The following is a 27,194-nucleotide window of genomic DNA, read 5'->3' as shown; positions in this document are numbered from 1 at the left end:
TGAGCATTTGGAAGGGAGATCTACCAGCCCCAGGCTCCCACGGACAAAAAACAGGGGAAAGTCCTTAAAGTTTTGATATGGGTTTCCAGGCAGATTTTGTCCTGTTTGAATACCCTTGAGACCTTCTGAACTCACTGGCTCCTGGAGCCTGCGTGAAGGTGGACTTACAGGTCCCACGCTCGTCTGTTTCCCAGTGAACTTGGTCTTATGGGCTTGGAACAAAAAAATGTTGGTTTTTCTGGAGCTCTCCCCAATGTGAAATTTTTCTCCATATTGTGGTTGGGGAGATCCATGGGTGGGGGCCTCTGTGGGTATCAGAGGAACATTGCGATTTTTGAAGCTGGGATCTTGAACTGTGACTTTTAGCAGGACTTGAACTGATCCCAGTGAAACCTCCAGAATTGCATCAAAATGATGGTGTCCTTTACTGAAGTAGGTATTATTAATTGTAAGCTTGGTTTTGCTTCATCAACAGGTGTTCTTGGTTTTCTTTTCAGGGAGGCTTCACTCGGCAAACTGTATTTGAATTTCCAACCTCTGTTAATTTGGAAAATAGGGAAAAGTAGAAAATTTGAGGAAAAGAAATCCACTGTCTTTTCACTATTGTCTCCTTGTATGCCTTAGGTGATTTTTAAGATCCTCTTAATACTCTTAAATAATGATGGATTTTCATTGCCTGTGTTAACTTTGACTGTAGTGTACAGTTCCAAACACATCTTGTCTGAATGAATTTGTTAAGCTGCAATTGAATCTGTAGGATATAGTTTTCAGATAAATATTTAAAAAATAATTTTAAGGAATACCCTTTTGTTTTTCAGATACATTTTAATACTAGTTTTATTTCTAGTTTGCTTTTAATTATTTCTGATATAAGAAGTGATACTTTTTTTTTCTTTTAAATGATTATTTTAGAATCCTGTAGTAACTCCACTTTAATTTGAAACTACACTAATTTTCACATTTTGTAGTTTAGATTTGTTAGGTAAAAGATTGCTTTTGATGGTATTTATGCAGGTAGAGGTTTGCTGATGTAGATAAACAGTGTAAATTTTTGGAATACCTTGTAGTTTATTCCATCTTTTTAAAATCCATTCTTTCTTCCCCCGCCTTGATCTGTGGTATTTTTAAGGCAGTTCTTTTTCTTGGCAACTATATTCTGCCTTTTCCCCCTCCAAGTGCTTGAGTAGACTAATGTGGTTTCAGTTTGTTATATCTCTCTTTAAAACCTTTGTTCCTTTTCTGTTTGAATAATTGAATGTTATTTGGAGGTTCCATGGAGATGGTTTACCACGTTCTTTTAAACTATTGTGTGTTGTACTTAAGGAGTCTTCTGGAATGATTTCCTTTTGTCTTGTTCTTGAGTTGCTGTTTTCATGAGAGAGAAACTAATGTTATGTTCAAGTGTTACTTAAAGTAGTCAAGTGTTCAGGTCCTCATCTGGTATCAAGTATTTGCCTTTCATTGTATTCAGTATCTCACTAACCAGATCTCAGGGGCTTGAGAACAGAGTGAAGAGTGTTTTTCTGAAGCCCCTGGTAGACAGGGTTGGAATCCCAGCTACTTGTTTAACCAAACAGCAACAATAACGAAAAAAAAAACAACCAGCCACAGACCCTGAATTCAAAGAGCTTCATCTCCCCTCAGGGAGACCTACAAGTAGACAGGCAATTTAATACATTCTGATAACGTGAGGCTAAGAGTGTGTGGGGCCCATGTAGGAGGGCCCCTAACCTCGTTTCAGGGCGTCACGGCAGAACGTCCACGGGAAGGATATTTAAGTAATACTTGAAGTCTGAGTAGCAGTGAGCTAGCTAAAAAAGTCAGGCTAATGATGGAAACGCACCATTATGGTCAGGGAAAATACCTTGTCAGAGCTGGGCAGCCACGGGAGCTTTAAAAAACTGTGGGGATGCCCTGTGAGGGGCTGCAGTAAGACGGGGCCGAACAGATAATCAGGGTCCAGATATGTGTGGTCTCGGGGCTTCCCTGGTAGTTCGGTGGTAAAGAATCCACCCGCAGCACAGAAGACACAGGAGAGGTGGGTTCGGTCCCTGGGTCGGGAAGATTCCCTTGGAGGAGGAAACAGCAGCCCACTCCAGCATTCCTGCCTGGGAAATCCCACGGACAGAGGAGCCTGGTGGGCTACAGTCCGTAGGGTTGCAGAGTTGGACACGAATGAGTGACTGAGCCCACGTGTGGCCTCGAATGCTGTGCTTGGGTATCATTTTTGTGGCTTTGGGAGTCTCTGGTTTCATGTAGAAGAGCTAACATGATCAAAATTGTGGAATTAGAAAACTTATTTACATTTGTGATGTGGAAAATGGATTAGAACAGTGCAAAGCTTGATTGAGGTTGGTGGGCCAATTAGAATGCATTTCCTTTAATCCAGACAAGAAATGATGGGGGCCTAAAGTAAGGTGTTAGGATGGAGCCAAGTAGGCAGTGTGGGGAAACGCTGGAGGTTGATTATTTCATGATCCCTTAGATGTCAGGGGTGAAGCAGAGGGAGGAACCACCAGTGGTCAAATTGCTTTGTTTGGTTCTAATACCTACTTTTTTCCTGGGATATTTGTTAAACTTATCTGAGTTTCTGTTGTTCTGTAAGAGAGAACAGTAATATTTGCATCTCAGAGTTATGGTAACGTAGTTGAACGAGGTTAGTACTGTAGGTTCACAGTAGTAATTATTTTTATCACCTCATTAGCCAGATTTTCAACACTGCACTTTTGCTTTAGTAGAAAGCCAAATAATAACTACAAAAAACTAGTGTGAAGGGAATCATTTAGAAAACCAAAAAAGAAAAGCTCTTTCCTAGTAATCAAAAAGTATTCTGTTAGATATCAGTATCCTTTTTCCCTGTTAAACCAAGAGTAACTTTCCTGATTATGCTTCTTCAGAGGCTTTATATTTTCTGGAAAAAAAAAAAAAGATTCATTCAGCCATGTTTATTACGCTGTTTTACAATTAGAGAAATGTGTGCTAAAATTTAGATTTGCAAATAAATTAAGCAGAAAGAGTCTTCTGTCTGACTCGGAGTCATCTGGAAAACACGTCAGCGGAGCCTATTTCTTGAACCCAGGATTGTTGGAAGTTCTGCTTTACTTTTGTATATGACTTGAGGGGGTATTAAGCTCCAGGAGTTGGTGATGGACAGGGAAGCCTGGCGTGCTGCAGTCTGCTGGGTCGCAGAGAGTCGGACACGACTGAGTGACTGAACTGAACTGAGGGTGTATAGCTTTTTGTGCGCAGATAGAACATTCCCCCATAATGTCTTGAAGCAGTGATTTTTTTTTTCTTCAAAAGCAGTCAATACTTTGTTCAAAAACCAGCTGATGTAAGTAAACTCCCAGATAGCTTCCCGTAGGGATGAGTAGCAGGGCTCGCGTCCAGTGAGCCCAGAATTTGGGGTTGGTAAGTAGGCTGGCTGTGGTGAGAGAGGGAGGAGAGGTGTGGTCTGACTCGCAGATGGTGGAGGTGGTGTTTGACACCAGCATCACTGTAGAAGGAAACGGGGTGTTCGGTGTCAAGGAGGACTATTTGAATCTGCGTCTTTGTTACAGATTTTCCTTCCCTTCCCCACCCAAGACAAGCCCTGCTCACCCACTTGGAAGAGTGCGCAGATCAGCTGATCCAGGCAAGTGCACTGGAGGTTCCCTAGACACATTTTTTGAAGTGTTGTAGCACCAGTATTAGTTCTGTATTCTGTAACATGCAGTTTCAGAATGAGTGATGATCCCAGGATAGAACACCCAGGGCCAGGCAGGAGAGAACCACACTTGATAGTTGGGGGTCTGGGTGGCCCATTTTATCAGATTTACCATCCTGAGTGCTTACTTCTTCCCAGATTCTGTTCTATTGTGTTTCATCCGTTACTGATTTCATCTTCTTAATAACCCCTATGAGATACTGTGTCCATCCTACAGATGAGAAAACCTAATTCCAGAGAGGCCCACTGGTAGGTAACACGTTCACTATCAATGAGTCCTCATCGAAGCCCATGCCTTTTGGCCCCAGCATCTTTGCTCTTAGCTACTGGGCCTCCCTGCCTCACAGGTGGGTGCTGAAGACCATTAACAGGTACACTGTGGTTAGTTGCTCAGTTGCATCTGGACTGTGGCCTGCCAGGCCCCTCTGTCCATGGGATTCTCCCCTGGAGTGGGTTGCCATGCCCTCTTCCAGGGGATCTTCCCAACCCAGGGATCACACCCAGGTCTCCTGCACTGCAGGCGGATTCTTTACTGTCTGAGCCACCGGGGAAGCCCAAGAATGCTCGAGTGGGCAGCCTGTCCCTTCTCTAGGGAATTTTTCCGACCCAGGAATCAAACTGGAGTCTCCTGCATTGCAGGCAGATTCTTTACCAGCTGAGCTACCAGGGAAACCCAGCAGGTATATTAGGCTTGCAAGAAAAGGCAGCCAGTTCTTTTTTTAGTTTCTTTTTACATGTTTGTGATCTACTTACTTAGGGCTTCCTTGGTGACTCAGATGGTAAAGCATCTGCCTGCAATGCAGGAGACCCAGGTTTGATCTCTGGGTCCGGAAGATCCCCTGGAGAAGGAAATGGCAACCCACTCCAGTACTCTTGCCTGGAAAATTCCATGGAAAGAGCCTCGGTAGGCTGTAGTCCATGGGGTCGCAAAGAGTCGGACAAGACTGAGCAATTTCACTTTCACTTACTTGGTTATAGCAACATCACTTACCCTTCCCACCATATTCTCTGTAAAACAGAATTTTTCACTGTTTTATTCTTGGGTTGGATGATAAAGCTCACTTAATGCAAGTTGTGCTAAAATAAAGGAGTAAAAGAAATGATTACTGGTTCTGTTGGCTTCTTTCCTCTTTCTCCATTTCTTGAACTGCTGTTTTAGAATTTATAGCTTAATGCTTTCCTCATCAGTATTTCCATGCATTAAATAACTTTAGAAACTGAGTTTAGTTCAAGACAGGTTGGGATTACAGAATGAATGACAGGAATTTTTATTGCTTAAGGAAGAAAATCAAGTAATGTCATTGGATCATTTCTCCTACCTCTTGAGTTGAAGTCATCAGGATTATTACTATTCTTAATATGTTTTTCTTTTATCTTTGTACTTTTCTGTGTTTTCTTAATGCTTCGATATTAAAACAAAAATATTGTAGATACTTCAGTTGAAAATTAAGGGAAGCAATAGCATCAAATTTGTTTTGTTCTTTCTGTTGAAATTTTCATATTTGGCTCTTTTTCCATTTCAAGGGGATTAGTGTCCACTTGAGAGATGTGAGGACTGTCTTAAGGATGTTCTAAAGTAAAAGTGTTGAACAGAATCAATACTACTTTTTCTTCAAATATTGCCAAGTTTGTGAAGTAAAAGAAGTAAGGATGTTCTGCTTAAAAGAGATTTATTTTGTATAAGTAAAGGGCAAAATGTATTTGGTAAAATGAAGTTTAATACTTATTTTACATTTTTATCAAATAAAGTTTAATATCTTTAAGTTGAGGTGTACCTGCTTTCTATTACTTTTTAGTATAACTCAAACTGTGACCCTTCATTTTGAAAGGTAACTACCACGTAAAGTTTGACTTTTTTAAAAAAATTAATGAAATGTTTATTTAAAAATCCTTATATGGATAGCATTATATATTCCTTTTTAGGAGTAGGTTTTTTTTTGAAAACATAAGTTTCAAAACTTGAAATTGTTTGATACAGTGAGAAAAGTGCCTGACTGAGAATTAAGACGTGAGGGTCAATACCCGGAGTTGGTTTTGCCTGGTGTCGAAGGTATTTCATTCATCAAAATGTTAGGGCAGAACCAGAGCCTGTCTGGCTCTTGAGCCCCTGCTCCTGATGAGTGCACAGCACCCCCTTCCTGTGTATCACTCAGATACGGGAGCTTGGACCAGCCGCTCCGTCTCTCTGGATGCAGGTTCACCCCCTTCTGACGTCGATGCTCCTGAGATGAGAAGTGCTGTTGGCACTGGAGTCAGTCATTCAGGGGATCGTCTTGTCACAACAGACTGATTTCTTTGGAGGCTGATGGATGGTTGTTTATTCATTCAACAAGTACTGTGTTGATTTGCTAAGCTCTGGGGATTCAGCAGAGAGAGCGAGTGAGCTAGTCACGGCGCTCCTGGAGATGAAGTGTGGCAGGGGCCGTCCTAATGGAGGGACAGAGTGTAATGTGATCACAGGGCAATGACGCCTAACCTGGCATCGGACTGGAGAGGCTTTCTAAAGAGAGTGATGTCTAGGTGAAGCTCGAAGCAAGCACCCCTCACTTTAAGAGAAAATAGTCATTTGTCTCTCACCTAGACTGCCGCTTCCCGGCTGGACTCCACAGATCCCTTTCACCTCTCTCTAAAGAATTCATCTGTTCCTTCCTTCATTCGGTCTTTCACTCAACAGCTGTTTCTTGCATGTGCCAGGCATTGTTCTAGGCACTGAAAATATATCGCTGAGCAAACGGGACAGAGATTTCTCCTCTTCTGGAGCTTGCATTTTATTGGGATCAGGGGCTACACAGGGTAAGACAATACACAAATAATAAGTAAATTCTGTGCTAAAAGTCTGCCAAAGGCTGCCAAAGCAATTCCCCTCATTTCCTTGCTCTTAAGCTGGAGTTCTTGCTTTTTCGTGAGGCCTTGCCTCACTCCGCAGTGGGCTGACTCTCAGGCCCCAGCCTCCTTGAGTGTGTCCCACTGTGACTTCATTTCCTAGGTCTCTTTTCAAAGTCACTGCGTCTGAGCAGCCTCCTGAGACCGTTTTTTGAGTTCGAGGTCCCCTGTGGTCGCCTGCCCTCTGTGCTGCTGCAGCACGCCTCTCCGTGCTGATTTCTTAGCTGCTGCGCAGTCATGTTTAAGATCTGTCTTTTCCTCTAGGCTATAGATTCCTTCTCCAGCGGATCTTCCCAACCCAGGGATCGAACCCAGGTCTCCCGCATTGCAGGTAGATGCTTTTACCGTCTGAGCCACCAGGGAAGTCCTGATACAGATTGCACGAGGGCTGGGCTGTAATATTATAATTTTTTACAATTACAGAGGAGCCTTTCCTTTTCTCTCCTGTGCCTTCAGGGCCCAGTGTGGGACATACAGTACTATGAGTTGGTTTGGTGAAGGCGAACAGAGTTTCTGGCTGAGCCAAGTTGGTTGAGGAAAGGCTGGAGAGAGTGCCTGGCATTGGGATAGAGAGTCTAGAATGGACTGGTGGCTCAGAATGACAGGAACTAGTATAGAAGCCGAGTGGAGGAGCTGAAATTTGGCTCTGAGGCAGTGAGAAGTCATGAAAATTCAAAGCAGATATTGGGAATATACTACATTTTGTGGGGCTTCCCTGGTGGCTCAGCAGTGAAGAACTCACCTGCCAGTGCAGGAGACCCAGATTCAATCGCTGGGTCGGGAAGATCCCCTGGAGAAGGAAATGGCAACCCACTCCAGTATCCTTGCCTGGGAGGCTGTCTGTGGGGGTCTCATGAGTTGGACATGACTGAACAACTAAACCACCACCACCACTGTGTTTTGTTAACAGTTAGTGCTCTGGAAATCACTAGGAAGATCGTTTGAATGACTGCCTCAGGTGTGGCGGATTGGCTTTCTAAACAGGGTTTGTTTTATCTGTGGCTCCGCTGGGTCTTTGTTTCCGCGCCTGGGCTTTCTCTGGTTCCGGTGAGCCGGGCTGCTCTGTGTCGGGGTGCTGGGGCTTCTCACTGCAGTGGATTCTCTCGGGGCGGCTCCCAGGCTCTAGCGCTCTGGCTCCATAGTTGTGGCGCATGGGCTTAGGTGTCCCCCGGCGTGTGAGCTCTTCCTGGACCAGGGATCGAACCTGTGTCCCCTGTATTGGCAGGTAGCTTCTTTACCATTAAGCCATCAGGGAAGCCCTGATTTAATTTTTGAATTATGAACGTAGTGTGAAATTTTTATCTTTATGGTTTTTTTTTTTTAAAGTTCAATGTGAACCTAAGGGTATGCAATGAGACGTAAAGTTCCCCCTTTCCCCCCAGCTTTCAGTCCTATTTTTGAGCAGTAACTCAAGCTGAGTTCTTTAATATGTCCATACGTTAAGTTTTTATAAGCATTGATGTATGGTTTTCTGTCTTAAGGCAGATGAGGCCACGTGCTGTTTGTTGTCCTCTAACTTTCCTTTCCTCCCACAGTGTATGTCATATTTTGCATCTCTTTAGTGTGTGAGGGTTATCTTCTTGAAACGTAAATCTGAACCATCTTTCTCCTGCCTAGTGCCAAGGCATTTGAACCGGGACCGAATCCCGTAAGGTCCTGTCAGAACAGACCACACCTTCTACCTGTATTGATGCCTCCTCCTGCGCTTTTCTGCCACATCCTTACTGTGCATCTGTACCGAGCTTTCTAGTCTGGGGTTTTCATACATGTTGTTCCTTTTGTCTAGAATTCTTTCTTTTTAATCTTCCCATGGTGGCTAACTGCCGTTCCCTTGGGGTTTCAGTTTAAATTTTACTTTGGAAGTCCCCTGTCTGAGCAGTCTTTCTAAAATGATTCTTCCTCCTAATGGCTCCCTCTGTCCCTTTGGTTTCCATGTAACATTTATTTCAAGTCCTAGTTGATTTGTTTACTCTCTTCTCTGTTTCTCTTATTCGGCTGTATGTTCCGTGAGGGCAAAATCTATTTTATGTAATATTGCCCAGTAAATATTTTCCTAATTAATGCACAAATGGATGAAGAAGAACATATGGAGCAACCTCATTTTTTCAAAGGCTGCATAGTATTCCATGTTGATATGTGTACCATTTATGGTACCAGTTTACCAGTTCCCTTAGTTAAGGCCTTTTAAATTGTTTTTTTTCCTTCTGATTTTCTTTCCTTACCAAACCACCACCAACCAAGTGAAAATAATAAATGTCTTTATATATATCTCTTTGTGCATGCATGTGAGTGTATCTGTAGGATAACTTCTCCAAAATGAAATTTCTGGGTCAAAAGATGTATGCCCTCAAATTTTTGGTAGATTCTGACTGTTTCTTTTTAAAAAGATTATACCCAGTAGGGAGAGTAGTGCTAGTTCTCCTTCAGATCACTGCTCTGGGCTCTTCTCAAACTCTGGTGGATGAAAAGTAGTGTCTCGTAATTGTGACTAAAGTTGAACATATTTTATATGTTATCCTTTTAAATTTCATTTAAGATAAACTTCTTACTTAATCCTTTGCCCAGTTTTCCTGATGACTGTTGGTCTAAAGATGTTGTTGATTTAGTTCTTTTTACTAAGAAATGTTTTTCTACCTCTAGCCCTGTAGGGAGGGCTTCCCTGGTGGCTCAGATGGTAAAGAATCTGCCTGCAGTGCGGGAGACCCTGGTTCCATCCCTGGGTCGGGAAGATCCCCTGGAGAAGGAAATGGCAACCTGCTCCAGTATTCTTGTCTGGAGAATCCCACTGATAGAGGAGCCTGGCGGACTAGAGTCCACGGGGGTTGCAAAGAGTCAGACACGACTGAGCGGCTGTCAGCCTCCCTCCCTTTCAGCCCCACAAGGGAGTTGCACTTGGATGTGTCAGTGCCATTGAATTTTGAACTATATCGGGCTTTTTATCCCTTTAAAGTAGTTTTATAAATATATAAACTGTGTGCTGGAATAACATATTGGAGCCAGGTATACTTAATAGTTTATTATTAAAACTAGTAATAGAGGTTTTTAGTGTCTAGTACATAATATGTTCTCAACAAAATAATTCTGCAGTGACTGAATGACTAGTGAAAAGCTAATTTTAAAGACTGATTTTACTTGGAAGGTCATTTAGTGAATTTGCTTTTTGCAGTAGGATAACTTAAGCGTTACTGATTAGTTAAGACACAAGATTATTTTGTGGTTGTTTATACAAGAGTTGGATTTGTAGCAGCTGAAGAATTTTTGGAAGTTTTGCTTTGTGTAAATGTTACCTCTCTCTGTACACAGTCCATCCCCATAATATTTATATATAAATGCATGTTAAAATATTACTAATGAGCTAATATTTGCCTGTTCTCTCGAGGTAATGAACATTTTAGATACCAGGGTTTATTTTTTTTTCTTTGAATATCTTTTGCAAATATACTATTACACGTTTGAAAGAAAAGACACGTTAAAAGTTTCCTTCTAGACTTCTTATAATCCAGTCTCCATCAGCCAGCACTCTTCCTGTATTTTGTTCGAGAGGCACTAATTGTCTGCATTTGGCAGGTTTAACACTTCCTGACAGAGAGGCTATTAAGGGGAAGTATTCTCCAATAACTGTCAGTGGCTTGAACAAAGAACCTTCAAACTCAATGTGTGGAAACCACTAACATTCTTAAATGACCCTTTTCATGGAATTTTATCCCTTTAAGCTAAAATTTGGAGAATGTAGGGTCAGCGAAAACAGCAAGGTGTGATAAAGCAGTAAACCTTGATTTTTTTTTTTTTTTCGGGGAGGGGATAGAATGGGAAGTATAGATTTATCTCTGACTTGAAAACAATTGTTATTTGGAAAATCTCATTAGCAGATGTGACTGCTTGGAGTTTAAAAAAAAAAAAAAGACTTAAAACTGATGTCGCTTTCAGGACCGCTTTGAACTTAACAAGCACCTATTTGTGGAGCAGACTGGCTAATGAAAGGAAATTAAATTTTTCTGACAACTTCCCCTGCCAACCTCCTTATTCAGGGGATGTTATTAGGTACTGAAGACTTTTAAGGAAGATTTTTTTTTTTTTTATTAGACATGAATGAACCAGTTATAAACATCCCCCGCCCCCCATTTTGAGAGGAGGATTCTGACTTGGTTACTCTACATTTTTATAAAGTATTAATGTAAAAGCTTAAAAAAAACACCAGCATTTACTTTGATAGTTTATTTTCTGAAAATTCAGGCTATCTTACCAGCCAGTGGTTTCAAAACATTATCGTCATTCCTTGTGATAGTTTATGTCACCAAATTATTTAAAAAGTTAAATTTACTAGGATTTACTTGAATTTAACATCTTTTCAGCTTTCCTTTGCTGTTTATGGGGGAAATGTATCAGGAGTGTCCTATGCTGGGTGTGTTAGGTGAGGGTTAATGATCAATGAAATAGTTTAGATTCAAGGCAAGTTTTTGTGCATTCAATAGCATTGGTGGCTATTTAGCAATGACTAATCCTTGCATTCATAAACTCTTACCTTGTACTGTTTTATTTGTTATTGAAATAAAGTTGACTTACAGTGTTACTGTGGGCTGTTTTAGAATGCATTTCCTTTTCATGGCTTTTGAGAAGTTTTCCCCCCACTAGATAGTTCATGGAATTTAAGACTTTAAATTTCTATTAACAAGGTGCAACTGGTAAAGATAAAATTATGTACCCGAAAAAAGGATGAGAAAAAAGGTAATGGAGATTACTAAAGGAATTTTTTTTGAGGGGAACAATTGGCAATTCCTATAGATACTGGAAATTTAGTTATTTTATTTCTGGAAAATCTGTCGAGCTCCTCCCAAACAATAGAGAATCAACTCCCCCTGCTGACAGAATCAAGGAAAACATGACGTATAAATATCAGAGACAGAAACAAGCTGGCTGTGGACAAGCTTTAATGATCTGATTTATGATTCAGTATTGATTGTAAACATCTAAATTCTGCCCTTAAATTCCAGCCACTGCACCAAATCATTTGGCATTTCTGGTAGTGCTTCCTGCCAGCTCATTTCCAACTGCTTTGAGTTTCTTAATATAATAATGATGAGGTAGAATTTACATTCCACTTATGGTATTAATTTTACATTTCTCTGACTGAAAAGAGTTAGAAGGTTGTAAAATTGAACATTAAATGAATCGGAGGAGACAGTAGTGCAATATATGACTGCCCTAAAGACATTGTGCAATGGCTGATGGGATTAATGTTGAGTCTCATTTCCTGCTTTTTCAGGATGCAGATGAAGCTGTCAGAATTGCAAGGGAAATTGGTAAGTTCTTAAATTAACTTTGGTCCAGTTTCTATGTCTTTCAGCAGATACGGTTGAGTAAACATGTAATACCTAATTCCCAGAGAGCAAATAGTACTTTAATAGTTTCAGGTTTCTAATGAGTTGTTCCTTTGGAAGAATTTATCAGCAGCATCACCATATTCTATTATTAATATGAACTTAAAAGATTAGTTTGACCTTCATGATAGTTCTTTTGTAAGATGAAGTCACTGGCTAATTAAAAGAAGGAATTGTCTCAATTGTTCTTGAGACTGGATGGAATGTAAGTTTATATATATGGAGTTGACCGCAAGTTACTTAGGGGCACTCATGATTAAAATGAGGGTTTCCTCTTTGACAAGGCTCTTCAAGTTTTTACCTTTTCCTAAGATGTTAAATATCAACTTTATAATCTTGCTAGGAAAGAGAAAATAGAATGTGAGTGATTAGAACAAAATACTCTATATTGGAGTAAAAGGTAAACTGAAGAACATTTTAATGACTGTTTTACTTGTCTGTTTTATGTATAATTGCACTGGGCCAGTGCTTCCTGACTTTTTATTTTCAAAAATATCCCTGGCACTCTTGACAACTAGTGTACTTTTAGTACCTGATAATTAAGAAAATGCAAGGGCCTACCATTATCATGGATTAGTACTACTGTTGAATAACTGCAGTGTTGTATTAATCAGTTCATATTTGTTTACATTTGATAAAAATTTGTAGGAATATGAGAGAGATTAGACAGTGTTTGATAGCTAGGAATTCCCAGCATCTTAGCATTCCTGGACTGATAGAGCCAAGCTTTTCAGCACCCCACATTAACATTTCTTTAGTCCTGTTTTCTCATTAGATTGATTGTTTAGAGTTATTTTATTCATTCGGAGAGCATTGATTTGGCTGATTTGACTGATACAGGTCCTGGACTAGAGACCAGGCCCCAGAAAATTTTATTTTATCTGACTGTAACGGCTCTTCATTTAATCATTTCTTCAGGCTCATCAACAGTTTCAAAAAGCATTTCAGTACTTCACAGGAAGATTTGCTAGATTCTGAATAAGTTGAACTACATGGGACTGTTTTGGGGTTTATGTCTTTAAGAAAATCAACAGTTTCTCTCTGTGGTTTGAAATCACTGGCTTTCCTCATAACCTAAGAGGCTATAACCTATCTGCTGGCTTTTGTGGACACTCTCCTAAAATAATTTTATTCTGTGTGTACTTGTAAATATCAAAAGTTATCTTTCTAGTTCTCTTTTAGGTATTATTATTATCTATGTAATAGGACATAATAGTAATATCACAGTAGTATCTACACAAAAAGAGAATATTTGGAGGAATTTTTGAGAAATACAAAGAGATTAGGATAAAATCTTGAATTACCCTGGTTTGTCAAAATTTAAATTGTGAATCTTCAGCTCTTGAAAATGTCCTTTGTGTAAATGACAGATTGCTTACCTTGCTCTTTCATGTTTTGTCTTCCACTTAATTTAAAAAAAAAAAAATTGTAACCTTTAAAATAACCATTTAATCACAATGGGACTCTGACCAGTTCTCATCACTTGGCTTTCTTCCTTTAATATTTTAATGCTGTGCTTAACCACACCCCCCACCCCACTTCAGTTTTATACTTACTGAGGTTATTTTCAGTTTGAGGCTCATTTCTTAATATCTGGGCACATCCTTTATGGGCCTTCCTCTTTCCTATCTTTCCTCTAATTCTTCCTCACTTGTTTCTTCTCATTTGTAAAATGAATGATCGCCATCATGGCTATTAAATGTAAGAGTGCTAGTGTTTTGCTTATGCTGAAAGAAAGGGAAGCCATAAAATTTGAGGTGAAATAAAACATAATAAAGAACAGGGCAGGGTCATCAACTTTATAAAGCTTTTGGAATTCCCCTGAAAACCCCTTCTGAATCACTCCCGAGACCTCCCATAAAACCTTTTCCCTCAAGTGCCAGCTTCTAAAATAAGTTAAATTACATACTATTAAAGTTTCTGGGTTTTCTGTATTGTTTGGCGATTCATCACTTTTATACTAATTTTATTGAGATATATCGCATTTTAACTACATTTTGAGTTCATTGACTTCTTGTGAGTTTGTCCAGGAGTTGAACTGAACATTGTTCCCTGTTCTAAACAACTGAAATATAATCAAACGTCTCAAACCTATCCATTTGTACGTTGTGGATGGTCATAACTATTCACAGATTTCTGTTTTACTATCTTTCTGGGTTATGTGGTGAAAATGAAATTGATCTTTTCTGTGGTTTCCTTCTCTCTCACATCTATGCTTCTTTTCTTTTCTCTTGTGCTGCCCTAGGAGGAAACTACTGCCTCGAGCATTGATGAATTAGGTGTCTTTTGCATAATAGTAGCTCTTGTTTATGGAGCATTTTTTCCCCAGTAGCAGGCACTTTTGTGAATGTTATTTCTAATGCTAATTTTCGTCTTAATTATTTTCATTTACATTTAAGAAACAGAATTAGAAATGGTAAGTAATTTGCTCAAGGTCACAGAGCTACTGAGTGGTGGGCTGCTTTAAATTTAGGTTCATTTAGCTCCAGGGACCATGTATTTTTCAAGATACTTTGGTAAAACTAATAGGATTAGAGGATGCGGGCTAAAATTTGAGTTACCACTTTGTGTAAAATAGTATGAGGCACTTAAGCATGTTGTATGTGGAATTTAAGGGTCAGATAGTCTCTTATCATTAACAGGCTGAGAGACAGTTAAGACTTAATATGTTACTTCTATGTACTTGTTTTTTGGTATTCCTTGTCTCCCTCATCCTCATTCCTGATATTCTCCCTTTGACCTCTCTAAGTTTGAAGATACAAGACCTATTGATCCCGAGTTTATCTTTAACCCCAGAGATAGACAACAGCAGTCAGTGAGCTTGATTTGCATTACAGTTTGATCTGGATCAAAGGTCCTTAATACAATCAGGCCAAAATTGATTCTTGAAAGAAAAAGAAATGGTAAATTTAAACCCTGTCTTTAACAACTTCCAGATTATTCTAATTCCTTTCTTTGGCCTGCCTTCTCACAGTTACAAATCATACCCAATTTAAGTGTAAATTTTTTGGTCCTCAGGTCGTCAGACTCCAAACCTGCTTCTCCCACGGTTTCTTCACTCCGCGCACTCAGAAGCTTAACACTAAACCCCGAGCTCTAGCCTGGTGCCCTTTCCCCTGTCATCCTGTTGTCACTCTATCAATAGATACTGTCAGTTCTTCATTCAGCATCTCTCCCATATTCACTGCTCACTGCCTGACTACCAACACTCTCCTCCAAATTACCATTGTTGTGACAGGGACTATGATAATAGTTTCTCTACTTCTCTTCTTAAACCCTTTGAAACCTTTCTTCACATAGCAGTCAGTGTGATATTTTAAAACTGTAAATAATAAGGACTCAACCCCATCTCATCCCACCCAGTCGATCCCTGCTTTAAACCCATTAATGTCTTTCCATTGCACTTAGATAAAGTGAAAATTCCTTTCTGGGACTACAAACCTGGAATGATTTGACATCTGCCTTTCTCTCCAATCCCATTTTGTACTACTCCCTTCCTTGACTACCATACTTTAGTCACTAGCTTTCTTGAACACATCAAACTTAGAATAAGAGTTTTGGGGATAGGGTGCGAAGCCTAGAACACTCTTGCTGATATCTTTCATATCTTGGATTAAGTGTCATATATTCAAGGGTAGACACTCTCACATTTCCAGTCAGTCATTCTGTTTTATAGAAAGTGAAAGTGAAGTCGCTCAGTCGTGTCTGACTCTCTGTGACCCCATGGACTATATATATAGCCCACCAGGCTCCTCCGTCCATGGGATTCTCCAGGCAGGAATACTGGAGTGGGATTGCCATGTCCTTTTCCAGGGCATCTTCCCGACCCAGGGATTGAACCCAGGTCTTCCGCATTGCGGGCAGACGCTTTACCCTCTGAGCCACCAGAGAAGCCCCTGTTTTATAACCATATTATTCTAAATCTCTGCAAAGTACTCATGACTTTTGGATATTTTTCTTGCTTGTTAACTTTTTCCTGGTGTATTAGTTTGAAAAATTTCAATCAGACAATATTTTAAAAGAATTTCATAGTGTATTCCTATAGGTGCTATGCTGTGCTTACTTGTGGCTGACTCTTTGCGACCCCATGGGCTGTAGCCCGCCAGGCTCCTCTGTCTGTGGAGATTCTCCAGGCAAGAATACTGGAGTGGATTGCAATGCCCTTCTCCAGATCTTCCCAACCCAGGGATCGAACCTGGGTCTCCCTCATTGCAGATGGGTTATTTACTGTGTGAGCCACACCAGGGAAGCCCAAGAATACTGGAGTGGGTAGGCTATCCCTTCTCCAGGGGAACTTTCTGACCTAGGAATTGAAACAGGGTCTCCTGCATTGCAGGCAGATTCTTTACCAACTGAGATACCAGGGAAGACCGGCGTCGGGGTACTTATATACCCAACACCAAAAACTCCATTATTAATCTTTTGCTAAATTTGCTATATTGCTTATTTGTTTGTTAAACTATTTAAATTTTGGTGCATTTCATAGTACATTGCAAGTACTAGTATGCATCCTACTAAATACTTGAATATACATGTCATTAACTTAATTCAGTTTGTATACAGTTTGGTTATTTTAAGGCAAACTTTGTATACAGTAACATGAACACATCTGAAGTGTGTATTTGCTGATTTTGATATATGCATACTGCAAACACCACCAAGATGTTGAACATTACTGTCACCCTGGAAGGTTCCCTCATACTCAGTCCTTATCAGTCCTCACTTCCCCCACAACCAGGTTTAGAGACTACCTGTTCTAAATTTTTATACCAGATATTCATTTCAGTTCAGTCGCTAGTTGTGTCCAACTCTTTGCAACCCCATGGACTGCAGCATGCCAGGCTTCCCTGTCCATCACCAACTCCTGGAGTTTACTCAGACTCATGTGCATTGAGTCAGTGATGCAATCCAATCATCTCATCCTCTGTTGTCCCCTTCTCCTCCCTCCCTGAGTCTTTCCCAGCATCAGGGTCTTTTCAAATGAGTCAGTTCTTCGCATCAGGTGGCCAAAGTATTGGAGCTTCAGCTTCAGCATCAGTCCTTCCAATGAATATTCAGGACTGATTTCCTTTAGGATGGACTGGTTGGATCTCCTTGCAGTCCAAGGGAGTCTCAAGAGTCTTCTCCAACACCACAGTTCAAAAGCATCAGTTCTTCGGTGCTCAGCTTTCTTTAAAGTCCAACTCTCACATCCACACGTGACTACTGGCAAAACCACAGCCTTGACTAGATAGACCTTTGTTGGCAAAGTAATGTCTCTGCTTTATAATATGCTGTCTAGGTTGGTCATAACTTTCCTTCCAAGGAGTAAGCATCTTTTAATTTCATGGCTGCAATCACCATCTGCAGTGATTTTGGAGCCCAAAAAATAAAGTCTGTCACTATTTCCCCTGTTTCCCCACCTATTCCCATGATGTGATGGGACCAGATGCCATGATATTAGTTTTCTGAATGTTGAGCTTTAAGCCAACTTTTTCAGTCTCCTCTTTCACTTTCATGAAGAGGCTCTTTAGTTCTTCTTCGCTTTCTGCCATAAGGGTGGTGTCATCTGCATGTCTGGGGTTATTGATATTTCTCCTGGCAATCATGATTCCAGCTTGTGCTTCCTCCAGCCCAGCGTTTCTCATGATGTACTCTGCATATAAGTTAAATAAGCAAGGTGACAATATACAGCCTTGACATACTCCTTTCCCAATTTAGAACCAGTCTGTTGTTCCATGTCTAGTTCTAACTGTTGCTTCCTGACCTGCATATAGGTTTCTCAAGAGGCAGGTCAGATGGTCTGGTATTCCCATCTCTTTAAGAATTTTCCACAGTTTGTGGTGATCCACACAGTCAAAGGCTTTGGCATAGTCAATAAAGCAGAAGTAGATGTTTTTCTGTAACTCTCTTGCTTTTTCTATGATCCAAGGGATGTTGGCAATTCGATCTATGGTTCCTCTGCCTTTTCTAAATCCAGCTTGAACATTTGGAAGTTTACGGTTCGTGTACTGTCCAAGCCTGGCTTGGAGAATTTTGAGTATTACTCTACTAGCGTGTGAGATGAGTTCAATTGTGCAGTAGTTTGAGCATTCTTTGGCATTGCCTTTCTTTGGGTTTGGAATGAAAACTGACCTTTTCCAGTCCTGTGGCCACTGCCGAGTTTTCCAAATTTGCTGACATATTGAGTGCAGCACTTTCACAGCATCATCTTTTAGGATTTGAAATAGCTCAACTGGAATTCCGTCACCTCCACTAGCTTTGTTCATAGTGATGCTTCCTAAGGCCCAGTTGGCTTCGCATTCCAGAATGGCTGGCTTTTAGGTGAGTGATCACACCATCGTTATTATCTGGGTCATGAAGTTCTTTTTTGTATAGTTCTTCTGTGTATTCTTGCCACCTCTTCTGCTTCTGTTAGATCCACACCATTTCTGTCCTTAATTGTGCCAATCTTTGAAAGAGAAGAGTGAAAAGCTGGCTTAAAACTCAACGTTCAAAAAACTAATATCAAAAGCATCCGGTCCCATCATTTCATAGCAAATAGATGGGGAAGCAGTAAGAGACTTTATTTTCTTGGGCTCCAAAGTCACTGCAGATGGTGAGTGCAGCCATGGAATTAAAAGACACTTGCTCCTTGGAATAAAAGCTGTGACAAACTTAGCATATTAGAAAGCAGAGACATTGCTTTGCCAACAAAGATCCATCTAGTCAAAGCTATGGTTTTTCCTGTAGTCATGTATGGATGCGAGAGTTGGGCCATAAAGAAGGCTGAGTGCAGAAGAATTGATGCTTTTGAACTGTGGTGTTGAGAAGACTCTTGAGAGTCCCTTGGACTGCAAGGAGATCCATCCAGTCCATCCTAAAGGAAATCAGTCCTGAATATTCATTGGAAGGACTGATGGTGAAACTGAAGCTCCAAAACTTCGGCCACCTGATGCAAAGAGCCGACTCATCAAGGAAGACCCTGAGGCTTGGGAAGATTGAATGCAGGAGGTGAAGGGGATGACAGAGGTCAAGATGGTTGGATGGCATCACCAACTCGATGGGTATGAGTTTGAGCAAGGTCTGAGCGATGATGAAGGACAGGGAGGCCTGATGTCGCTGCAGTTCATGGGGTCTCAAAGAGTTAGACATGACTGAGCGACTGAAAAACACCACCACCTACCACTCTCATGCCAGAACATTTTCAGTACCCCCAAAAGAAACTCTGTATCCATTAATGTGTGTGTGTGCACAAGGGCATGTGCTCAGTCATGTCCGACTCTTTTTTAATCCCATGGACTGTAGCCCACCAGGCTCCTCTGTCCATGGGATTCTCCAGGCAAGAATGCTGGAGTGGGTTGCCATTTCCTCCCCAGCTATCCAATAATAGTCACTCCTTATATCCCAGCCCCTGGCAATCACCAATTTGCTTTCTGTTTCAATGGATTTATCTATTCTGAATATTTCATATAAATGGAATCATAAAACATATGACCTTCTGTGTTCACTTAGAGTTATATTTTCAAAGTTCCTGTATATGTATATTGGTACTTCATCCTTTTTATGACCGAATAATATTCCATCCTGTTCCAGAATACTGGAATGGGTAGCCGTTCCCTTCTTCAGGGGATCTTCCCAACCCAGGAATCAAACTGGGGTCTCCTGCATTGCAGGTGGATTTGTTACCAGCTGAGCTACCAGGGAAGCCCAAATAATATTCCATTGTGTGTTTATAGTGCATTTTATTTATTCATTTAGCTGCAGACAGACATTTGGGTTGTTTCCATATATTGTTGTAGATAATGCTGCTGTGAGTATGCATATCTATGCATGTTTGTGTATGTGTTTTCCACTATCTTGGTGTATACCTAGTTGTGGAATTGCTGGTTTACATGGTGATTCTATGGTTAACTTTTTGAGGATCTGCCAGTCTATTTTCCCCAGTGGCTAAATCATCTAACATTCCTACTAGCAGTGTATGAGGTTTCCAGTTTCTTCCCATCCTTGCCAATACTTGTTATTTTCTGTTTTTTTTTTTTTTTTTTAATATTATGGCCATCCTAGTATGTGTGAAATGATATCTCACTGTGGCAGATATTGGCAGAATGGATAAAAAAAAATCCAACTATATGCTGTCTCTAAGAAACTCACTTTAGATCTAGACACAGAGATAGATTGAAAGCAAAAGGATAGAAATAGATATCCCATGCAAATAGTAATCAAAAGAGAACTGGGGTGGCTCTACTAAAATATATTTTGTCTATCAGACAAAATAGACTTTAAGTCTGAAACTGTCAAAGAGATAAAAGACACTATGTATTGACCGTTATAAACATATATGCACCAAACAGCAGATACTGAAAATATATGAAGTAAATACTGACAGACTTGAAAAGAGAAATAGATAGCTGTACAGTAACAGTTGGGGACTTCAGTAGTACAATTTAAATAATGAGTAGAACATCCACAGAGAGAATCAATAAGGAAGTAAAGATCTTAACAGTTTAAACCAATGAAACTTCATAGATATATAGAGGACACTCTACCCAATAGTAGAAGTATACACATTTTTCCCAAGTGATTCTCTATTAATAGGAAGAGTGAATGATTGAGTTATAAAGAATTGAGTCGTAGAGAATTTTTGATGGAAAAGAGAAAATAGTATCAAGCTGGAACAGTATCTCATAGAGTTTGTTCCTTACCCTGCAAATCCCAGGATTCAGTTTCATGTGGAAATACTCTCTTGTCTCTTGTAATCAATTACCTTGATAGGTTGCTCTTCTCTTAAAATAGTGTGGGATTTTCTCTGCATTAAGTAAATTCTTTCTTTGAAAATGGTTGTTTTATGTTCATTTGCATAGTATTTTATAGTAAAATTGACCATGGGTTAATTTGTATTTCTAGTACTTTGTATTTCTAGTGGCTTGCTTGGTAGCAGCTGGTAAAGAATCAGTCTGCAATGTAGGAGTCCCCAGTTTGATTCCTGGGTCGGCAAGATCTGCTGGAGAAGGGATAGGCTACCCACTCCAGTATTCTTGGGCTTCACTGGTGGCTCAGACGGTAAAGAATCTGCCTGCAATACGGGAGATTTCTAGTGCTTAAGAGAGTGATCATCACATAAGTATGTATTCAGTGAATGAATCCAAATAGAGATGTCTATATAAGTGTGGAAATGAAATAAGTAGACACACGTTTTAAAGTTTTTTTTTTTTCCACAGTATTTATAGATCATGATTTGACAATACTTTTCTCATTTTCTCCCCCATCATCTCCCAGTTTGTAATGGAGATATATGGGAAGAGTAGCAATATTAAGTAAGACAGGATAAACTCTCAGCTAACAGATAACTAAAAAGAAAAAAAATAGCTAGGATTATTTAAGTAAACTTAGTATGTGATTGTTAATGACTATAGCACGTCAATCCATTTAGGCTGTCCTTGGATTCATTCAGTTCAGTTCAGTCGCTCAGTCATGTCCGACCCTTTGCGACCCCATGAATCGCAGCACGCCAGGCCTCCCTGTCCATCACCAACTCCCGGAGTCTACTCAAACCCATGTCCATCGAGTCGGTGATGCCATCCAGCCGTCTCATCCTCTGTCGTCCCCTTCTCCTCCTGCCCCCAATCCCTCCCAGCATCAGGGTTTTTTCCAGTGAGTCAACTCTTCGCATGAGGTGGCCAAAGTACTGGAATTTCAGCTTCAGCATCAGTCCTTCCAGGGAACACCCAGGACTGATCTCCTTTAGGATGAACTGGTTGGATCTCCTTGCAGTCCAAGGGACTCTCAAGAGTCTTCTCCAACACCACAGTTCAAAAGCATCAATTTTTTGGTGCTCAGCTTTCTTCACAGTCCAACTCTCACATCCATACGTGACCACTGGAAAAACCATGGCCTTGACCAGAAGGACCTTTGTTGGGAAAGTAATGTCTCTGCTTTTTAATATGCTATCTAGGTTGGTCATAACTTTCCTTCCAAGGAGTGTTTTAATTTCATGGCTGCAGTCACCATCTACAGTGATTTTGGAGCCCAAAAAATAAAGTCTGACGCTGTTTCCACTGTCTCCCCATCTATTTCCCATGAGGTGATGGGACCAGATGCCATGATCTTAGTTTTCTGAATGTTGAGCTTTAAGCCAACTTATTCACTCTCCTCTTTCACTTTCATCAAGAGGCCCTTTAGTTCCTCTTCACTTTCTGCCATAAGGGTGGTGTCATCTGCATATCTGAGGTTATTGGTCTTTTGTCCCGGCAATCTTGATTCCAGCTTGTGCTTCCTCCAGCCCCGCGTTTCTCATGATGTACTCTGCATATAAGTTAAATAAGCAGGATGACAATATACAGCCTTGAGATACTCCTTTTCCTATTTGGAACCAGTCTGTTGTTCCATGTCCAGTTCTAACTGTTGGATTCACTAGGCAGGATTAATGGAAGTTTTAAGATTCAAATGTATGAGAGTCTTTTAATGAACCTTCTTGGCTTCACACTAACCTGTCATGTTGTATCTTACATTCTCTGCAGGTTAGGCTCTCCCATAAATTTCCTGTTGATATCAGTCTTCCTACCACCTTGGCCCCTGTCTCTGATAAGTATGTAGGAACTTTATTATCTTTTCTTCTCTGCCCTGGCTGTTTTTTCTGTTCTTTGGCTAGTTTTCCTTTTGGCATGGTATAACGTTTAAAAAAGTTGCTCTTGTTTTTTTTTTTAATATAGAAGAACTAATTGTTCATGCTAACAAGGGATAGAAATACTTAGCTAAGGCCTCAAATCTTTTCCTTCTTTCATATTGCTTAGAAAACTTTTCACATGTTATATGTGACTTTGTGGTTAAAGATATATCAAGGAAGCATTTGAAAAAATATTGCAATTTGTATCTTTTTCCTAATCTTAACATCCTGTTAATTCATTTTTCAATTTGGTCCTCAGTAGAAGAGATATTTAATATTCATTTATTTAATTAGGAGATTTACTAAGTAATGCCTGAGGAAAAATTATGTTGAGGAAAATGGTGTTAAAGTATTCTCACTTTTAAGGTTTTTATTTTGCAGTTTTCATATTATTGAAGTCCTGTAGTCTTTTGAGGTTACAGTGATAGTCTGTGTTCTGTATCCCTTCTCTCCTTTCTTCGTCAGTTGGGTGCTTACATTTTCTTTCGTTACTCCAGTATACACACTTTGGGTTTAAGCATTATTTCACAAGTTCTCTTTCTGTTTTTTACCATGTTGTATTTGTTCTCAGTGTCTCTCTTTTTGTTTTACTGTTGTTCATTCTCGCATACCTTTTCTTTTTTCTATCACTCTATCGCAAAAGACTCTACGTGATCTTCAGACACTAATGTGAAGACAGTAAGCCTTTGGTTTTTGTTTGTAAACTTTCTGTCAGCTCATTCTGCTCCAGTCTAGACACTGAACCATGCTTGATTCTGATCCCTGAATCAGAGTTAGGGATCTAGTAGTTTTTATTTGCCTGAGTAGAGGAAAGGTAGCCCAGATCAGTTTTTCCAAGAAAAAACAAAAACTAATTGTCTCTCTTTGCCATATTTAAACAAGTACTGTTATGTACTGGTTTACTTTCTTATAACACAGCTTGTTTAAATCTTTATGTGTACACTACTGGTTCATTCTTATTTAAACAGTGTATTTGTATAGATATCTGTGTGTTCATGTGTGCATAGCCATCTTAGGAAAGGCAAAATGTCCTGCGCCCACTTTACACTTTTTCATTTTCCAGTGGTAAAAACTCAGTGATAATAAGGATCACCTCTAGGTACCTTTCTTAGAGATTTTGTTCATCTGCAGTAGTAGTAGAGATATGAATAATTCATAGTTGTAATGTAACACATATATGTTTATGTTCTAGTTACAGGATAATTATAGGCCCTAGGGAAGTATAAATATGTATCACTTCAGTCTGAAGTGTGCTATTCCGAAGATATATCAATACTAAATTGATAATGACTAAAGTAACTATAACTTGTAATTAAAAGGTTACAACAAAATAGTGAAAAATTATGACCAAATAACAATATGGGAAATGCATTGATGATGGAATTTATTTTTCCAAATTGTTTGAATTTTAACTATCTCCTTGCTTGTCTTCGCAGTAGGAACTTTTCAGTGTAGCTGAGTGTTGCATGGCAGCTAAATTGCCTAGTAGATTTTGAAATATATTTCCTTGGAAAACTTAGTAATGTGGTAATTCTTATTTGAGTCTGTGCAACCATCATTCATTTATCAGAGCTGTAGTGTTACACCTTTTTATTGCCCTTGCCCTGTAACCTTAAACAGCAAAGATTTTCCTTATCCTCCATGTTCACTTCCCATTGGTAACACTATGGGGTGCATTGGAGTTCTAGACTATGCCAGCCTTGTCTGGGTATGAGGCTGATGGGGGTTCTGTCATCCACAGTGGCACGGATCATGGAGGCAGGAAGTAGAGGGGTCTCGATTTTGATCAGCAGTTCTCTGTAATTCAGCATTCACTATTATATTGCATTATGTGGTTTTGCAATTTGTATATCATTGTCATCATGTCCTCAATCTTGAATTCATCCCCTTTTCTCCATTTATCCTGTGGTTCCATTTGTTCAAGCTAGTGTCATCTTTTGCTTAGACCACTGTAATAGCCTTCCAGATGGCTCCTCTATCACAGACTGGATACCTGTCTTAAAGCAGACCCTGGAATTTTATTGGGCAATACTCTTGGGACCAATGCACATGAGGGAGTGAAAGAAATTGTGGACTGAAGGGGGATTTGAATTAAGTTGAGACGCAGACTCAACAACGGCCTTAGCTCTTCCTACAGAGAGTTCTCCATGTTGAAAAGTGAAAGTCGCTCAGTTGTGACTCTCTGCGGCCCCATGGACTACACAGTCCATGGAATTCTCCAGGCCAAAATACTGAAGGGGGTAGCCTTTCCCTTCTGCAGGGGATCTTCCCAACCCAGGGATCAAACCCAGGTCTTAGGCATTGTAAGTGGATTCTTTACCAACTGAGCTATCAGGGAAGCCCAGTACTGGCTGGTCTTTTATATTAAATAGCTGTCTCAAATTGGGGCAATAAGATTGAACTGTTATACACCTATGTTAACTAAGCCTTGGGTGCAAGCTGCCCCTTGGAAGAAGTAATACAAGCTGAGGACAAGTTAGCTTTTGGTTGACGATTCTTCCAGCAGTTGGAGGACTGTCCTAAAGTGGTGAGATGGACAGAGCTCTGTTTCATAATTTTAATATGTATTTTTCACAGTTGTTCATTTCTGAGTATTTTCAGAGTTCTGTTATGATTTTTGAATCAGGTCATTTAGGAATACATTAACAGTTTCAACTTTTTGTTATATTTCTAATTTAATTGCTTTCTGATCAGTGAGTGTCATCTTTCTTATTTAGAAACTTTCTAATTTGGTGAGAATTGCTATATGGCCAAGGAGTAAATTACCGTAAATACATCTTCCATGTGTGCCTGAACAGAGTGTGTATTCTCACAGTATGGTAGGTCATGTTTTACAGATGACCAGTAGATCAAATCTACCTATTGGGATTTTCAAATCTTCTAGTGATGTTCTTGGCTATTTGATCAGTTTTTGAGAGAGTGGATTAGTGATGTTGTCTTGCTTGCCAGGAAGTTAATGGGTAACATAGCAATGTAATGTGTCTTCTTGGCTGATTTTACTTTTTATCAAAATGTATGGCTTTTTTTGAGTTTGCTTTCTAGTTTCATTTTATCAGTATTCTGCCTAAACCAGGTTATTTTGGTGTTTTCATATGTTCTTTCTTATTTATTTTTCCAGTCAACCAGTAGTCTATTAATTGAGGTATCTCTCTTATAAGTCTATATACTGATTTTTTTTTTTTTCTATTCAAGACTGGCACTGTCTTTTAACCATAGATTTCAGTTGATGTACATTTATTGTATTTACTACTTTCTGATTTATTTATATTATCTTTTTATTTTTGTTCCACTTCTTGGATTCTACTTTCTCTCCTTTCATGACTTCTTGTTGATAATAATTCTCTTTAAAATTTCTCTTCTTTATTCCATCCCTCCATTCCCCCCCCCCCACTCCTTTCCACTGTGATAGAAATTTTATGCTTATTTCTATTTCAGGGTTTACTATAGAAATTTCAGTTTGGAGACAGGTGTTCTTCAGTATCCTAAACTTTTTAAAATGTTTACTTATTTTAAAATTCAATCTACAGTTTATTCTCCTACCAAAGATTTCCTCTTATATGCTTTTTTGTATTTTATTTCCTTAAGCCTTTACCCCACTAATTAGACATTGTTAGACAACTATAAATAGCTAATATTCATGTACCTTTACTCAAATATTTATCTTCTTTGTTCATTGTTCCTTCTTCCATCCCTGACTTTACAAATGGGATTATTTCTGTTTTTCCTGAAATTTACCCCGTAGAAGTTTCTACAGGTAGTTTTAACTCAGTTTTTGTTTAGATGGGACTATTCACATTCTGTGTTAAAAGATGACCTTGGTGTACATGCAAAGCTAGGTTGATAGTGGTTTTCAGTTAGCATAGTGCTGTAATATTTATACTGTACTGTGCTCTGCAGCTACTGGAGAGAGAGGTGTCAGTCTGATTTTTGTTACTACTTTGTAGGCAGTCTGTTCTTTTTGTCCGGCTCCTTCATAAAATTGATTTTTATGAAGGAATGCTTTATGAAGAATAAAATTTAACTATTTTAAGTGTATAGGTTAGAGAATTTTAGTACATGTCACTACGATTAAGGTATAGATAATTTCTGTTCTTTTAAAAAGCATTGCTTTCTTCATTTTACACTTCCACCAGCAGTGCTTTAAGAGTTCTGGTTACCTACTTAGTCCATCCTTGGGAAACACTTGACATTACTTGTCTTTCTAGTTTTAGTCATTCTAATGGATATGTATATTTCACTGTGATTTTGATTTGTATTTCCTTAATACTGTTGAGCATATTTTCACATGCTTAATGACTATTCATTAATCTTTGCCAAACCAAAGGTCACTTAAATTTTCTCTTACTTACCTTCTAGACATTTTATTGTTTAGTACTATGTAGTTAGGTCTACAATCCACTTTGGGTTAACTTTTGTGAAATGTGAAGGACTTTGTCTAGATTCACTTTTTGCCCATGGATTTCCAGTTGTTCTCGCAACGTTTGTTGAAGAGATTGTCCTTTCTCTGTTGAGTTGCTTTTCCTTTCTGGTCAAAGATCATTGACTGTGTTTGTGTGAGTTTATTTCCACGCTTTTCATGCTATTCCATTGTTTGCTTTGACTA

At 39.5% G+C, this 27,194-nt stretch overlaps 1 protein-coding gene across 3 annotated transcripts in view; it reads left to right on the top strand.

Annotated features, from left to right (window-relative positions):
- The window catches only part of PCCA (propionyl-CoA carboxylase subunit alpha), a 346,711-nt gene that overhangs the window by 101,987 nt on the left and 217,530 nt on the right, over nucleotides 1-27,194 (top strand). For all 3 annotated transcript variants that reach the window (XM_043478360.1, XM_043478359.1, XM_043478362.1), the window contains one exon: nucleotides 11,853-11,889. In XM_043478360.1, the coding sequence (XP_043334295.1) occupies nucleotides 11,853-11,889 (37 nt within the window). The remainder of the gene's footprint in view (nucleotides 1-11,852; nucleotides 11,890-27,194) is intronic.

This window comes from Cervus canadensis, chromosome 9 (genome assembly GCF_019320065.1).
Source record: "Cervus canadensis isolate Bull #8, Minnesota chromosome 9, ASM1932006v1, whole genome shotgun sequence".
Taxonomy (NCBI): domain Eukaryota; kingdom Metazoa; phylum Chordata; class Mammalia; order Artiodactyla; family Cervidae; genus Cervus; species Cervus canadensis.
This window is presented reverse-complemented; position numbering and strand designations above follow the sequence as displayed.